Genomic DNA, 17,269 nt, shown 5'->3' on the forward strand with positions numbered 1-17,269 from the left:
GTTTAAGTGTCTATATTAGATCTGCTTCCTCTTTCTATTTCTTCTAGATCTGCTTCGTTTGTTTTCTCAGTTGAGTTTGTCACTGATCTGAATGGAAAAGCACCATGGTAACCAAAAATATATATGAATGGGAAAATGGTTTATTGACACTGTGGTTATTTGTGCACAGACTAATCGTTTAAAGGTTAATTAATTAAGACTCCTAATAGGTCTGAGCCTAGTAATCCAATACATTACACCACTGGTCTGACTACTGAAGTTATTTAAATCATTTGTCCCGACGGTCCAATTGTTCTGTGTGCACTTCTAAACAAACCTACTTGTGTGTCTTTCTCCATTATGTAGGCTAATGAGCACCTTGCGTCGCGCATCTGCGGCTGCAAGATTGAAGGACGTTGGAAAATGTGGGCGTTCCGGGGACGCACACGTGATGCTTGCCCTCCGTTATAGTGGAGCAGCTGGTAATAAGTAAATGACCTTATCGTGGCGGTGTAATGTCTCACCAGTGAGGGATTGGGGGTTTGGAGATAATAAAGCTCGACTTCCCCCGTCTCCCGCCATTCAGTCGCTGATACATGCGCACACTCCATGCATGTTCCATAGCAGGCGGATGGACACCTGTAGCTGGGTATCATACAAAGTGGCCGCTCTGATCCATGTGGAGCTCATTTCTTTCACCCTGAAGATCAGTGCAGTGCGACGGGCGATGTCAGTTTGGTGAACTTTTTCTGTTCAGAGGGGATCTGTAGCTAGAATCCGCCGCTGGAGTTCAGGCTTCTGCTTAACTTGTTGGGAAAGGTGAGTGAGCTGGAGCAGTGAGCTATCTATTTTGGCATTTTTTCATTTTGAAAGAACAATCTTTGCTGTAATTTAAATGTTCTTAATCATTCAAACAAGGCCACAGTTAAATCAGATTTCACGATTGTATGGCTTTGGTATTTTTAAATAGTCTATATGCGTGAAAACTGAGAGTGAATGATTATCAGCTTTAATTTTCCGATGGTGATTTGGGCAGCGGAGTGAGGGAAACGTCCCCCTTTTCGTACAGACAACACGATGCCCGGGCGCACGTCAAAGCGCTGATTAGCGAAGCAGCGTGCAGCAGGAGCCGCTGTGTAAGGTGGCTAGTAGGATTAGATGGTCGCAGCGCCGCGGAGGGGAAGCATCTCTTTGTCGTCCTGTCATACGCTGCCTGCATCTCCCTGCACATACAGCTCCGGTCGCCGTGTGACGCCCGACGGCAGCGAACAGCTCGCTTTAGCTCCTCCGCCTGTGTTTTGTTTGCCGGTGTTCCCCCTTTTTTTCAATCCTCTCTGGTCGCCGTGCTGGATTGTTCCCCCTCTAACAAAGCCTGATCCCAACCTGCTTGCAGACAGCTGCTCTCCGGACCAGGCGGCTCCGGGTTGCACGGTGGTGCTTCGGCTGCTTCAGCGGTTCAACAAATGCAGAAAAGGGAGAAAAGTTTCGGTAAGATGCTTACTTTGCGCTTCGGTATACGAACGGCATGTTTCATGTGTGTTTAGTGTGCTCTGCAACGACAAGTTACAGCATCTCTGCATCGAAAACGACGTGTCTACATTTGACTGCTGCTGCTCTAACCGGATCCATTGTCTCTTCAATCGCTGATAACGTTTCATGAAGAAATTAAAGTGATGTGCTCTGGTGTTATGTTAGTGATCACACAGCTGGTATGTAGCCGACACGCTGCTGTGCAACGGCTCCAGTCTCTGTTATGTGCTTGTGCATGGCAAATTGAGTCTCTGTGTTAAACCCGTTATTGGCCTTTACCAGCACTCCGCTGCCATGGCAACAGTAATTAAACTGATAGGGTGAAATGTCAGCGTCGTGTTACCGAACAGCTGGGACTCAAATATTAGGCTTTTCTGCGCTCCATCGCTCCATCATCCTCCATCCGCTCTGGGCTGGGATGATGATACATGTGGCCGGAGACGTGCAGCATGGGAAGCTCAGCGAGTGGGAATGAGGAAAGGGAGTATACGAGCCAGCGCGCAAGCAAAACAGATAGGCTATCATTAGGGCTCCGAGCAGCTGTGATTTCCCTTCCGTTATGGAAAATTAAGCTTTTGTTCAGCACTCCCCCGGGCAGTCGGAAGAGCGACGTGGGCAAATTCCTGCATTGCTTCTCTCCTTCTCCCCCGAGTTGATAAAAGAGGAGTCGAAACTCTTCCGTCTTTTGGATTGGTAATGAGTAGCAGGGACTTTGTTGTGTTAACGAGGAGGACGGATCAGTGCCGCTGAACAGGCGCAGCGGAGAGCAGCCGGCCGAGCAGCCGTGCGCCCCGCGCTCTAAATCCAGCCAATTAACAAATCAACAGCCCCAACGCACTGGAACAAATGAGCTGAGCTAAGCTCTCGCCGCACTGCAGCCAGTTTTATGGGTTCTGTCTTTGCAAATATTTTTCTACTAAAAGAATAGTATGGATAGACTGTGTGGTAGGCGAGGAAAAACATCTTGTGTGATGACAGATTTGAAAATGAAAGAGCTGTGCCAGTGTTTTACACGTTTCAAGCCCATTGAAGAGCTACAACTCGTGCAAACGTTTTCATCACTGTCACTGAAACTTAGTTCAGTAACGTTAAAATGGTTATGCCACGTAGGAACTGCCAAGGAAGCCACTAGTTTATTTACGACATAAAATTACAACTTGCAGAAAGTTAGAACCGTCCTAGCGAACATCAGGTAAGAGTTAGTGTTGTGTGGTCTGTACAGCCTGTTCAACAAGAATGCATTTACACACAAATGTAATAGATGACACGAGTATGGAGTGTTCAAGTTCTTGTACGTGTATTGTAGTGAAATTGATGGTAAATAGCAGGAAACACAAAAATCTAAATCTAATCTAAACTATGCATTTTCCTAATTGGAAATGGTACAGAATAAAAAATATTAATTTATAAATATAAATGATTAATTTATGAATATAATAATTTATGCCAACTGATATGTTTGAAATAAAATGGTAAAAGGAAAGTTTCAGCAGGCCTTTTTCAAAACAGCAAAGCTAAAGCTGTACTTAGGAAATATTGTGTGTGTGTGTGTGTGTGTGTGTGTGTGTGTGTGTGTGTGTGTGAGAGAGAGAGAGAGAGAGAGAGAGAGAGAGAGAGAGAGAGAGAGAGAGAGAGAGAGAGAGAGAATGGGGGACAAAGGGTAGTGGGGTGGTGACTGTCCTCAGGGAATAGTAGTAGAATACTAATTCCAGCCTGGTGCTAGGCCACATTGTCCCCCTCTCTTCTCACCCAGTGGGCCAACAAAGGCTCTCCACAGTCAGCTCAGGCCAAACAATACTGCTGCTGCAAAGCTCCTCGTCTGGAGCCACGCCCCTTTAAGCACAGAGGAGGTCAACGTGAAAAAAAAGTGTCCAGGAACAAATGTGAAACTGTGTCTTTGTGTCTGTGTGGGCTGCTTGTTGATGTCACAATACTTAAACAGTGCTGCTATTACTGTTGGTTTGTAGTGATCTTACTGGTCAGAGCTCAAACTGTAGACTGCCAAACCAGCCGACATTCACTTCATCTGACTTTCTCTTTAATTGTCAGTCAGTAAATTGCTGCCTACTGGGACCATTAATATCCATTTACTCACAGCTGTTAAATCATCTGTGTTAAATATATTTTAATAATGCTTTAAATTATTATTTTTTACATATTTATTTATTTATTAGTATTTTTTTCCATAGCAATACCATGATTGTAATTTTTTGTCTTTAATAACTCTAACACGTCAGTATATGTCATATTTCTGTTAAGCCAGATCAGTGCAGGAGTCTCCTCAAAACTGTTCTCCACACATAATGGAGTCAAAGTCTTAATTTAATACTGATGCCTTTATATCACCGACATAAGCAAATGGGAAGAAAGGCTATTTCTGTACAGTATTATAGTTATTCTTTATTCATCACACCAGGTCGGATTCTGACTTGAACAGGTTGGATAAGTCATAAAATGAAAATTATTGTTTAATGTGAAGTGCTGAGAATGAATTGAGGAGTCTCACAGCCTGAGGAAAGAAGCTGCTCTGTAGTCTGTTGGTATGGTACCAAAACAAAGTTTACTTTGTTTCGCTTTGTCTCCAGGATAAAAAAAAAGTAAAAATTCCTCGTAGCAGATTTAATCTATTTCAAAAAGTAAATATTTTGTTAATTGTCTCGGATCTCCCTGTAACTGTCTCACTTGCAAATCTGTTATATTTTTTGCAGCTCCTTGTTTGGTCTGCAAACAAAAAGCCTGAATACTGACTTTATGAGTAAACCTGACTTTGCCCCTTTTTCCAGTATGAACACACGACACACTCAAAACCTCCTGGAAAATTATTTTTAGTCTGGAGTTGGGAGACAGCTGTGTATAATCTTGGCCCTTCATGAAACATGGTTTTAGAACCACAGTTTAGGATTTTAATCTGTGTACAGAAATACAGTACGAGTGAAAAAAGATAACATTATTTGAAAATGTTAGTTGCTTACTAAAATCTGTGTTTTTTTGACAATTATATGTAGGACTGTAATAGTCCATGAATGCTCACGTCAACTAAACAAAGCTTTATAAAATTTAAAATGTCTTAAATTATACTTTAAATGCATCACATTCCTTGCTTGATCATTTAGCTTCATCGTGTCTTAGACTTTTTGTGTGTTTCTTTTTTCACTCTAAGAATGTTGTTGGTCGATGAGTGTTTGAAGCCTCTTTCTGTGCTTCCCCCAGGTATACAAATGCTCTCCGTTCAGCCGGACACCAAGCCAAAAGGCTGTGCCGGCTGCAACCGGAAGATCAAGGACCGTTACCTGCTGAAGGCCCTCGATAAGTACTGGCACGAGGACTGCCTCAAGTGTGCCTGCTGTGACTGCAGGTTGGGCGAGGTGGGCTCCACACTCTACACCAAAGCAAACCTCATCCTGTGCCGGAGAGACTACCTACGGTAAGAAAGACAGCCGACATCTTTACCGCTTCTGTGTGTCATTCAACAAACCGTGTGTTCTATCCACATCTCACAGTCTGGTCACAGTGTGTACAGAGTCAATTCACTGAAATTCATTTTACACACATTTAGAGTTACAGCTGAGCTCCCCTTTTAGATTTTTTAGATTTACTACGATTCTAATACGATTTCTTAGAGTTTATTATTTAGTTGTTGCATTATTGTCATTATTGTTTTTGGTTTATTCAGAAAACATCAGTATAAAGGTCTTGAGACTCTCATTTGACCCATTTCCATAAATTGTGTTTTTGTACTGTTTCCATTTATTTTTTGTGCCGTTTCCATTTGTTAGCCTTTGAAATCCTGTAATTACCTTGGAACATGGTTGATATGGCACCTTATTTTCAGGATCAGCAGTGCTGTTTGAAACTGAAGTGATATGGGGTGTGTATAGTTGCAGTCAAGATTTTAATTTGTTATATACATGTAGAATTTAGATATTTCTTGAAAAGGCCTACTTTAAAATATGACAGCTCATTACAGAAATGTTATCCAACTAATCAGTGGAATCTATGAGGTTTTTTAGTGAAACTGTCTGGCAGCCACTATGAGCATAAAACAGCATAACCAGTAATAAACAACACAGGCAAAATTGATAAAGTACAACAACAAAGATTTACTCAGATTTACTCCATTCGCAAAATGCAATAATAAAGTTCACTTTGTTCTCAGGCTCTATAGATATTAGACAACCAAAGTTAATGTCACTATTATCCTGGCCAAAATAATTGTTATTCATGATATTATCCTGTTGATCATCAAAATAGGCTTACTACCAATTATTGTGATCAGATTGACTGGTTTACAAGGTATTTCACATTCATATACGGTATTTAGCTGTTTTCACATTTCTTTTCTTTCATTTATTTCTCGTTTGTATTTAAATATCAATAAATTATTTTTCGAAGTCAAATGTGACCCCATGTGTACATGAAGCAACCCCAACTAAGTGTCCTGACCCCAACAGAAGAAACTCTGCTGCTTCAGCACTTTGTGATTTACAGGAACTGACTAACCTTCTTTTATTCTGTTTCTGGGAATTAACTATGATTTTTAAAGCTTCATTTCACTTGCACTGAATTATATTTGTTTGCCTGAATAGAATTCACTTACCTGTTCATTAGTTGGAATATAACGTATCCCTTTTTTATAAACAGAAATATAAGTTAAAAGCCCTTTTATTTGCAGTTCGAGTACGGTGTATTTTCTAATCTGGCATTACAGCTAGTTTACAGTTAGCAGACATATTATTGTCAAGTTGGCATTAAAGGAGTAGCCCATACACCAAATGGTACTCTCACTGTTATAAATTAAATTACAAGATTATAACTGATAACTCTATAATTTGAAAAAGAGGTCTAATACATAACAGGTCAATTAATCAATCAATTAATCAATTAATGCCAATAACATTGAACTAAACTAGTCTGTAATGTTCCCTAATGGTGTAAACTGTTTTAATTCTGGTTTGTTGAGTGATGATCACTCAACAAACCAGAATTTAATTTCTGCATGTATAACAAAAATCTTTTGTTATACACATGAGTATAGTTTATATGGTCAACAATTATTAATTCAGCCTTTTAAAAATAAGTGTCAATAATAAGTGGGGTAATTCCAATATGAATCTTATCTGATTTCTTCTGTCTTTTCAGAGCTGCTAGGGTTGTGCTGCATGTATCAAGGCCTACTGAGGGACAAACAGCTGCTGGCTTAAATTAAGTTTATATAAGGAATTAATTTGTAGTTTATGGAGGCTTGTCATATGTAAAGCTCTGCATTGACACAGGCTACACATAAATTGATTTCTGTTTTAAATTAATTCAGCTAGAAAAGGTTTGAGATGATTACAATTATCTTCACACTGGTATAAATATATTACACTTCCTATACATTTACAACAACCACTGCAGTTCCAATAGTGATGGATATGTCTTTATTAAAAACACAAAGGGATGACAGGCTTATAGCATTCTCTCTATGGTGTTGCCGCTGACACAGGATCATTTTATTTTTCCTGCCTACATACATCCTACATTATATGAACAGTTATTTTTTTCATCTTATATAGTTTGTAGACTCAATCAGCAAAAATAAAAAATATATAAAATATAAATTACAGGACATCAGACATCATCTTAAAAATCATCAGCATTTTGTGTTAGCTGACCATAATTAAATATATAGTCCTGTTTACGCTTTGTTAACATGTCTGAACCTGTGGCAAAGAGCACATGGTGCATTTTTATATAAGTAACAGCTGCTTTTAGGACATGTTTGACATGAATATATATAGAACACTATCATTAGGGGAGTGAACCTTCCACATAAAGACTAAATGTACTGTAAGTCAGACGGTGGGTATGTTTGCCCTGTGTGCCTGCTGCAGGCCCTGGCACACATCATTTTGTTTCAGCATCAGTTATGAGATAGTCGCTGTTAGGTGCTGTACTAGAGGCTTTGGGGAGAAGCTGCTGTACCAGAGAATAATCAAAAAGTGAGTGTGCTGTCAGGCGTTGGTAGAACATTATATGAGACACTATTATTTTTAAGTAAAATCCACTGATCAGCTACAACCTTGAACACGGTCCCCTTGTGATGCCATAACAGCTCTGACCCATCAAGGCATGGACAATGGACCTCTTGGGGTGTCCTGTGGTGTCTGGCACTGTTATGTTGGCAGCAGATGCTTTGGGACTTGTAAGGTACTGGGTGTGGCTTCTGTGGATTTGGGGTTGTTTCAGCGCATCCTACGGATGCTCGATCGGACTGGGTTCTAGAGAGTTTGGAGGGCAGGTCGACGCCTTGGGCTCTTTGTTGTTTTACTCATTCCATTCCTAAGCAGTTTTTGGGCTGTGGGAAGGCACACTGGGGGAGGTCGCTGTACACGATGTGTAACAATGTGTCAGTGTGTGTGGTACGTCTCAAAATATTATCCTCATGAATGCTAGGACTCAAGTGGTTTTAATGTTTTAGCTGATCAATGTATGTGCATCTACCCGAGGCCCCCAATGTGATCATGTGAGAGGTCAAATTTAAGTTGCTTCGGAATTAAGTCTCTAACCCGAACCAAATTAGGTGGAAAGAAGAAAAAAAAGCCATGATGTGCCACAGTTACAGTTACTCTCTTTATGATGCATGGGTGGATTAATGAATGGATACACCAGACACCAACCCTTGGGCCCAAGCAGTCAGGAGGCCCCTAAGCAGAGCCTTTTAAAAACATCTAAGTTGTTCAATAGTCAGTGGGTGAGGTCAAAAGTAAAGATGACCTGATCATGTCCTTTAATACTGAGTATCTTCCCATCCTGAGTGCAATCTAATGCTTATCTATATTATATCTTCATACAGCCAAAACAGTGCATAGTTTGGTAGCCAAATAAGCCTTTGGTAAAATTAGTAAAGCACGTCAAATAGTTGACTGCAGAGTAACTCTGCTTCAAGACTCCCTGTAGTGGTTTGAGATAATGTTTTGCAATAAGTCCTAATGCACATCACAGCTGACCCAGGGGGCCAATCTGATGTTACACAGACAGTGTAATAGGTGTTTAATGTTTTGTTTGCAGTGTTCAGTGTAAGTAAGGAGGCAAATGGATTTTTTTTTTTAACCCAGCCCAAAGCCCAAGTTTTAATGTTGAAACTCTATCTATCTATCTATCTATCTATCTATCTATCTATCTATCTATCTATCTATCTCTCTCTCTCTCTCTCTCTCTCTCTCTCTCTCTCTCTCTCTCTCTCTCTCTCTCTCTCTCTCTCTCTCTCTCTCTCTCTCTCTCTCTCTCTCTCTCTCTCTGGTCTTTTAGTTTTGCACACTTTTACACAGACTAAATATTTACCTCTTCCAAGTGATAAATCTCTGTGGTCACAAGAAGCCAGTGACCACAGTTCAAGTTTTTTGTTTCAACATCATCATTAAGTGTGAAACCACTGGATATTTTTAAGGAGACCTCCGGGAAATTTTCCATCCATGTTTGTGGTGACAGAAAACAGGTATTTTATGCCAAAACATGATCTCTTCCTAACCAAGTGGATTTTGTGCCTAAACCTAACCAAAGTATAGGCACAGCGTTGTGACAAGAGAAAAATTGAAAATTTCATGAGATTTGTGGACAATCGATTAGATTAGATTAGAGAGTTTATTGTCATTATACAGTGTACTACGAAATTAAAAGGCCTCCACATTAAGGTGCACAAAAAACAGGCATCCACACCTACAAAACAAACTACACAATACAGGCAACCCAGCAAATAAATAAATTTATGGAATCGGAAAATAGGAAAGTGCAGCCTCTAGATATGATCGTACTTTAGTTTTTCAATGTGATGTGTCATGTAAATAGATCAACACTTCAAGCCAAGTACCAGGACCACTGAAAGAGCTTTAGAACAAAAACTGTAAATGCCATCAATGTATCAGTTGGTGTGGACATTGTTTGTACAACACTAACGCACACAGTAGCAGTGAGGCCAGGCATATATTTCTGTACAGGCGTGCAGGGTAAGGGGGAGACCAATTCCAACATGTTATACTTTCATCTTCGAAGTTCAAGGTGACTGAATTGATTTGACGCTCGCTATCACGCGAGTGGCCTGCCCGTGAATGCGCCCTGACATCTCCTCAATGCTAGCTAATGAATGGCAAATATAGCAAACCGCAGCACTCCACATCTGATCTGCAGAACAACAAAGAAAGCCAGGCTCCTTCACTGAGGCAATCAATGGCTGCAACATCACAAAGCAATACAATTTTACACACACACTAACACACACAATACAGGAATACACACTCCCTCACACAAAAAGCAACCTCAGATGTATTATTTCTACTTATGTTTATCTCAGTCTGTCAGCCCAGGTTAGCGACGAGAGGAAAAATAAGGATTACTTTACATTTAGTCCGTTTTTATATTCCGTTGGCTTTTAAAGTAAATTATTCGTGCCTTCATTATACACCCCCACCCCTTTCTCCAAGTCAATCCTTTTCTTCTTTGCAGGGTGGCATGTTATTAGGCCTGACATAACCAGGGTTAATAGAATTCTTCAGGGGTCTACAACCATGAGTGATATGATCCTACCAGCTGAGAAATAACAAACCTCTATCACTATACACAAAAAGTAAAAAAAATATGGGGAGAAAAACTTGAAGCTTCAGCAGTCCCTGCGTGTTCAAATATGTTGTACAGAGAGGAATTTGTGTGTATGTGTAACCACACCATCCCTTTATAAACCTGCGACTGCAAACACAATTATAGGTATTATCTCCTACAGCTTGATTTGTGCTTTGCTCTCTTAGAATATGGAGAAATGCTGCAAGGACATTTTATCAACAAATGATCCCTTTGAAACCGAAGCCTCCATTGATGATAGTGGTAATAGCGCGACGCCACTGTTTATGCTGATGTGTGATTTTCACAGTACAGAACGATAATGTTTGAAAGCCCAGAGGAGGGAGAGGAGCAGACAGACTGACACATTTAAGTTAAAAAAAACACTGACAAAATGAAGACTGCGGCACAGTGTCCTGCTTACCTGCCACCACACACACACAACACTAGGGCTGGCTCCAAGGCCTGGTGCAGGCATGAAAACACTGTTGAGCATCAGTTAATGGAAAACTGTAAATTTAAAGGCATCCATTTAAAGACAGCGCCATGAGAATATTTATTTATTTATTTATTTATTTATTTATTTATTTATCTATTCATTCATTTTTTTAATCCAAACTTCAATTTTCCTCTACAGTGGTTTTACTAAGATTGTAAATGCAAGCAAACTCACAGAGCCGTCAACATGGCTGGATTTATTAACGTTTGCGAAAGCTGGCTATCAGTGAGAGATAACCAACATGTAGAGCATGGTTCAGTGTAACAACTCACATTTTTTTCGTCTTTCAGAATCTTTGTACTTCGCAGCCACCTTGTATAACCATGTATGTAAATGTAAATCATAAATGTATGTTTTTTCATCTCACATCGGGCTTATGACACATTGTCAGTTTGTGTGTCAGCATCAGACGTGACTGTGACATCAAGTCAAGCATTATCTCCAGGGACCGGCAGGGAGTAAAGAGAAAAGGCTCTGGCTGTCTGAAGCTCATCTATTCCTTTCAGAAATCTCATTTAGTTACATTCTTCCTTATGAATACGTGTCATACCATTTAATAAAAAAAAACTGTTCAGGGTGTGATTACTCACAAAGAAGCAAAATATAGCCTTCTTAGCTCAAACACCCACAATCCAATGAAGTGTTTAAGGCCATGATCCAAATTATAAATTCTTCACCCTTTTAAGACTCACTCTACTGATTCATAGTTCAATCCTGGCTCTCCTCTGAATGTAGCCACTATAAGGGGCTAAAATAGGCTTTTACAGGCTCCCTCAAGACCTAAAGGAATGAATGTTGCCAACTCTTGCTAACTGTGAAGTGGCTAAAGTAGCTATACTGACAATGATGTAGGATGACACCAAATAGTGTTTGGTTATGAAAAATGTTCATTACAGTCACAATAAAGATAGAGAAAACAGCATAAGAGTAGTCAGTGTCAGACTGAATTACTGGAGTGGTAATTAAACGGCCATTCAGCAGTAATATCTGGCTATAGCTACAGCTATAGTTCTATCCAAATACAGCACAGACGCATTCAACAGAGCAGACTTGACTCCCAGCTAGTTAGTCATTTTAAAGGCATCAGTGGATTGTAAACAGTTACACAAAGAGCTCATAGCCTGTGATTTCTGAGCAGCCACTGCATAACATCCAGCTCACTTGACGGAACTGTGCTCCTTGGAGATTTGCAGGGAGCTGGGTGTAGTTTGTCATCAGTTCTCTCCTCTCTGATTCTCTGCAGGCTCAAAGATTCAGGCCAGCTCCTCTTTCTCTAATGACTAGTGCAGGTGTTCAGCTGTTCTCCCAACTAACACTGAAGGGCACAAGGACGTCCTCAGTCAGGCTGCTGGTCAATAACACCAGAGCTTACTTTTCTTTGCCTCCTCTAGTGTAGGGTCTGTTTCAGGAGTAGATCCACAGTAGTGTAGTGTATCTTTTACTCAGTACTTCACATTACTGCTGACCATTTTCAAAGCATGCAGTGGTGTTACTTTTTTATGTTTTTCTGTACTTGCAGCTTGAGAATGAGGTAACGTATGCTCTGTGAGTGACATACTTATGTTACGAAAGTTAGACATTAATTACATTCCAAAAGTCATAATATGTGTTGATATGTGAACTGTTTGTCAGCAGGCTTTATTTTGAAAATCTAACCAAATGTTGCATTTTACAGATGATTGTTTACTTGACCACGTAGCCCCTAACATGCAGAACTGTTACTAGGTGTAGGTAGAATGTCATAGTTTGAACCTTTGGGCCACTGACCATATTTTATGAGTTGGGACTGAGAACGTGTTGCCATAGCAAGGGATTTCTCAGAAGCAAAACAGAAGAAATTAAAATTTTAACCTATCATATTTTTGAATGATCAAGGACACTGTTGTGTTTCTGGTTGAGAAAATTTGAGAATATCATTAAAATAAAGTCTTTACTATGGGAACTGATAGTGGAAAAAAAATACATCCAGGCAGTGGGTCCTAGGTTCTCCAATAGGACTGATGCTCATTGTTCTATAGCGCCGCAATAATATTAGAGTGAATGGACCGCCATTGCAGCATTTTTGTTTTTCTATGGCGTGACAGCAGTAGAACAGTGCAGTGCAGTTTAAATTTAAAAGTCAAGTCAGTCACACACTGATAGACCAACAGGCATTGGCTCATCCATTCTTTTGATGTCTCAAATTAAGTGCTTATCCCATGTATTTAAGTTAGTATCATTAATAAGGATACGTTAAATGGCATAAACTTACCCTACAATTAAGTTTCAAACTGCTTTGCTGAGGTCTTCTTCTTCAACTCAAAGATTCCTCTTAGGACAAAACAATTATTTGAGGCCTGAAAAAGAAGTAGCCTTCAATTTTTTTGAATCCCTTGAGCACTTGAGGAGGAGAATTTGCCTGGAATGCATTGGTTCATTCAGACCCAGGATTGAATCCTTTCTCTGCTGCCTGTTATTACAATAGAGCACTCAGCATGCACAAAGAACCTCTCCTGCTCAAGCTTTTAATGGGACTTATAGGTGGAGAATGCAGCACTCAGTCTGTCAGCCTTGCCACTTTACCTTCTTATTTCTTCATCTTTCTCAAACACACACACACTTCTCCATCTCCCTCTTAAGTCTCAGCCCTCTTGGCCTTCTTTGATGCCGCTAATCAGGCTCTCCATCACTTTAGAGGGGACACAGATGATTACCTGATTCTAATTACATATGAGGGGGAAACTTTGTTTGATGTCTTTTGTGTGTTTCTCCCTCTGGCTTCCTATCACTATAGCCCCCTCCACACCCCTTTACCCTCCCCAACTTGTGCGCACGCACGCACACACGCACACACACACACACACACACACACACACACTCTCCTCTCCTCAAACCATCTTCACCTCTCTCCCCTGGAGACTCCTCTGTTTGAGGCGAGACATACATGCTGCAGTGAGGAGGCCTCAGCGCTACAAGGTGAACTATTCCCCGGCATGTGTTATTATTAATAACTGCCAGAGAGAGGGGTCACCCAAGACAACTCCTTGAAAAGAACCCCAGGCAAGGCAAGTAGGCCGCAGCTGGGTGTGTTGTAAAACAATACACCCCTTCCCCCTGAGGAGATGTGCTGTTTAAAACAAGAATAATGCATGGGGAGAGAGGGGAGAGCCACACAGCCACATTTTTCGCCTGTGAAAAATTAAGATGTCACCACCTGGCGCTTTTAAACATACCTTACCATTGAGCTGAAGGTATTCGAATATGAATAGGTTGGGCTATAACTTTCAGCACCTTTTCCCTCAGTCTCTTTCTCAGCAATCCTGCTTTGTCTGTAAACTTCTGATGGCAGTGTTAAATAGTGACTGCAAAGCCACCGGGAGAAAAGAAATGAAAATGGGAGAAATGCTAATCACTTGTCAAATTATGGGGCATCTCTAGTTAGTGGAATTCATGGGGTTTTTATTGCTATTTTAGCTGTGCATCACAACAGTGACGTTTCAGTGAAAATACCGTGGCTGTGATTAAGGTTTGAATGCATGGTATTATTACACAGTAATCAAAGGGCAACATGAATTCACTAAAATAGAATCTGAATCCCACATGTCCCTTTATCTTTGAGATATTTCTTTTGACAGAGGGAAATATGTGACTGCAATTTCCTCGTTCTTACCTTTTCATTAGGTTTCTTTAGGCCTCACTTAGTGTGCATGCATCACAAATCCAGTTTTAGTGCCCTCACCCTCCATCTCTCTAAATGAAGTTGGTTTTGGTGAGGTCAAGGTTCACAGTGTGGTCTATGTTATGTTTTGATCTGAGCTGTGCTGAGGGATAGAATGGGATAATTTTTCCCATGTGGCTATCAGACCTATAGCATATTATTTTCATACCTCCTTATAAAAGTCTAAAATTGCTGCATGACTTTCTCCTGATGATTTGGGGATTTGAAAGGAACTGAGATGTATCCTGCTGCAGTGATTCCTCCCACACAATCAGCAAGGAGAGCATGATGGTTGAGGATGTTACAATGATCGGGATGATCTCAAAGGTTGTCAGAGGAGGAAAGCTCCTCCATTATTTACTCTGTTAACTCTTAGATCCCTGAAAATGGCTGTTGATGCTCTCTAAGAGATGTATTTGTGCTTGTATTTTCTACCACTGATAATGCAAATTGGCATGTACCCAGAGCATTAATGTAAGCACATACTGTAGGTAATGAGTGAACAGTTGTGTTTATACAGAAGACATAGACACAGAAATGATTGGGCCCCTGAAAATGTCCAGTAGTGTTAGCTGTAAAGTTAGTCTCCTGGCTATCGTTTGATTCTTCAACCTGGCTGGGAGCAGCTTTCACAGCTGACTAAAAGTTAAATTATTATTTAAAGCCCTTGGCAGCCCTCTTTGTCTTCTTCTTTCTTTTTTGCATCCCAATTTAATTGCACCTACTGGTGTAACAAGGAAATTCACTCCAACATTAAGTTGTTTACATCAGTACATTTCTCAGGTCATGTGGCTAGCTGCCTGGCCACATGGTTCTTACCATTTTCATTTTACAACCCCCCTAAAGAAACAGTAAATACAAGATTTATTTGTATTGTTTAAACAAGTAATGATGAAAATTTTGGTTCAAAATAAAGATTGGTTTTCATTACTTATTTAGAATGAACATGATCATTGCTTGCCTACATTGGCCCTCCTAGCAGCTGGGCCCCAGAAAGCTTCACCCTTGTTCTCTTCTTATGGGTGGCCCTGCTTGAAGTTAGATAGTTTGGTTAAGGAAACTGAGGAGTTGAAGGAACCACTGAGTGGTATACAGATGTCAGGCCTTTTGTTTGTAAAGTTTGTAAAATGTTCTGATTGTATTGACTTAATTTCTCATCATATTTAGTCAGTTATTTTTTTTATGCATTACCTCCACCAAGGAGGTTATGTTTCATTTGTGTCCGTTGGTTGGTTTGTTAGCAGGATTCTAAAAAACTACTGAATGGATTTCCAGGAAACTTGGAGGATGAAATAGAACCCCATTAACTTATTGGTGTGGATCCGGATAAAGGGACAGATCTAGGAATTTTTTCTCACTCTCATTTTACATTGCGAGATAGGGTGTTTTGACGCACTTTTGGTTATTTCTCAGCAAATAATGCATGGATCTTGATGGATAAAGAAACAGGCATATTTAGGTGGCTGGTATCTATGAGTGAGTTCAGTTTAATGGGGATCCAAATCAAGATCACACCTAAATCAAGATCTAGTGGATAACCCTAAGCCTAACCCCTGTATATGTTTTCATTGAGGGTAGTCTTTATCTAGCTGCTATACAGCAACAAACAGGGATAGAAACCTGCAACTACCGCCAATGTGCAGCTGATATAATGGGGATTCAGAACAGTGACAACAACTTTAATGTATCTTTCATAGTATATCCAAACGGATATGACGGATTTTGGTGCAGATCCAGATTTGTGGGGAGAGTAAACTAGATTATGCTCAGCAGCAGAATGTTTTACAAACGTTTTAAAATGTATACCCAATGAGATCTGCTTAAATTATAGTTAAGCTGTTCGTTATGGGTTTAAAATTTAGAACGATACAGGGCTTTTGAATTTGATATTGGATTAGGCTTGATTAAAATTAAAGGGGACTGTTGGGCCTTGGCGGAGGTATGCGCTCCACTGAGTGTTTTTCTTACCCTACACAATGCACCTTCACATTTGTTATGTCTAAAATAGTCAAAAATAAAGAGAGTGAATCTTAAAATATCTCAAGCAGCTTTGAAGAAAACACCATATATGATATGTTTGTAAAAACAGCTGTATCCTCTTCAAATTAACTCTTAATATGACAACACTGTCACAGAAGTAGATTGTAATGATTAAATCATAACTGGAAATCAGTGACAATGGCTTAATTTGATCAAGAAAAAGAAGACAAATATGATGAATACAAATAGGTAATAACCCATACTTAATGTCATGTAAATGTTAATACATTTACTGTGAGATGCCTGGTCTGGTCCCACGTCTGGGCCCAGGTTATGTTCAGAGTTTGGCTTGAAATCAGCTATAAAGCTCCTTCCACTAATCAGCTCCTTTGGAAATAGCATCTTACTATAATCAATCCTCACCAGCCATACTTATTCTGAGCTGAGGGAACACGTTATACATATGCAGACTTGCCGAGCTGTAACGTTACATTAATGCCACTGAACGAAGCTGAGCAATTACAGTAGCATTTACTGTATGTATCGCGTTGTGGTTTTTTTTTTTCTCCACAGGAACAGGAATATTGTGTTATTTTATGAGGTTGTTTATAAGGTTGTTCGTGCTCCTACTCAACAACTGAATGTGTTTGTAATGATCCCTGGTCATTTATCCATGTTGGCTGTAAAAGAAGCCTTCAAAAAACATAGAATATTAAAAGTTCTCTATTATATCTATGACGTTTACTTGCATATGAAATGTGGTGTAATTCCTTTAAACCATAACGTAATTACTTTGTTTATATGCTCGATCCTGATTTGATGAAGTCAACTGGTATAGGTTATAATACAGCTAATGGGAAGCAGAAGAAAAAATATTGTAGTCTGTTGGTATTCATCACAGACAATACTGAATCAATGAAAATTAAAGCTGCAAGCAGCGATGAACGGGCCCTCGCCCCACGTACATCGGGCCATGGCGCCGTTGGAGGCCA

General features: G+C 40.0%; 1 protein-coding gene across 3 annotated transcripts in view; it reads left to right on the forward strand.

Moving 5' to 3' along the window:
* Window positions 1-518: 518 nt before the first annotated feature.
* lmo3 (LIM domain only 3) overlaps window positions 519-17,269 on the forward strand; it is a 64,563-nt gene continuing 47,812 nt past the window's right edge. For 2 of the 3 annotated variants that reach the window (XM_073480274.1, XM_073480273.1), the window contains exons 1-2: window positions 1,149-1,467; window positions 4,720-4,933. In XM_073480274.1, the coding sequence (XP_073336375.1) occupies window positions 1,443-1,467; window positions 4,720-4,933 (239 nt within the window). In that variant the 5' untranslated portion in view covers window positions 1,149-1,442. Of the gene's footprint in view, window positions 799-1,148; window positions 1,468-4,719; window positions 4,934-17,269 lie in introns of those variants that run through there. The other variant, XM_073480272.1, reaches the window with a different exon arrangement.

The sequence above is a fragment of the Pagrus major genome, chromosome 14 (genome assembly GCF_040436345.1).
Source record: "Pagrus major chromosome 14, Pma_NU_1.0".
In the NCBI taxonomy this organism is placed as follows: domain Eukaryota; kingdom Metazoa; phylum Chordata; class Actinopteri; order Spariformes; family Sparidae; genus Pagrus; species Pagrus major.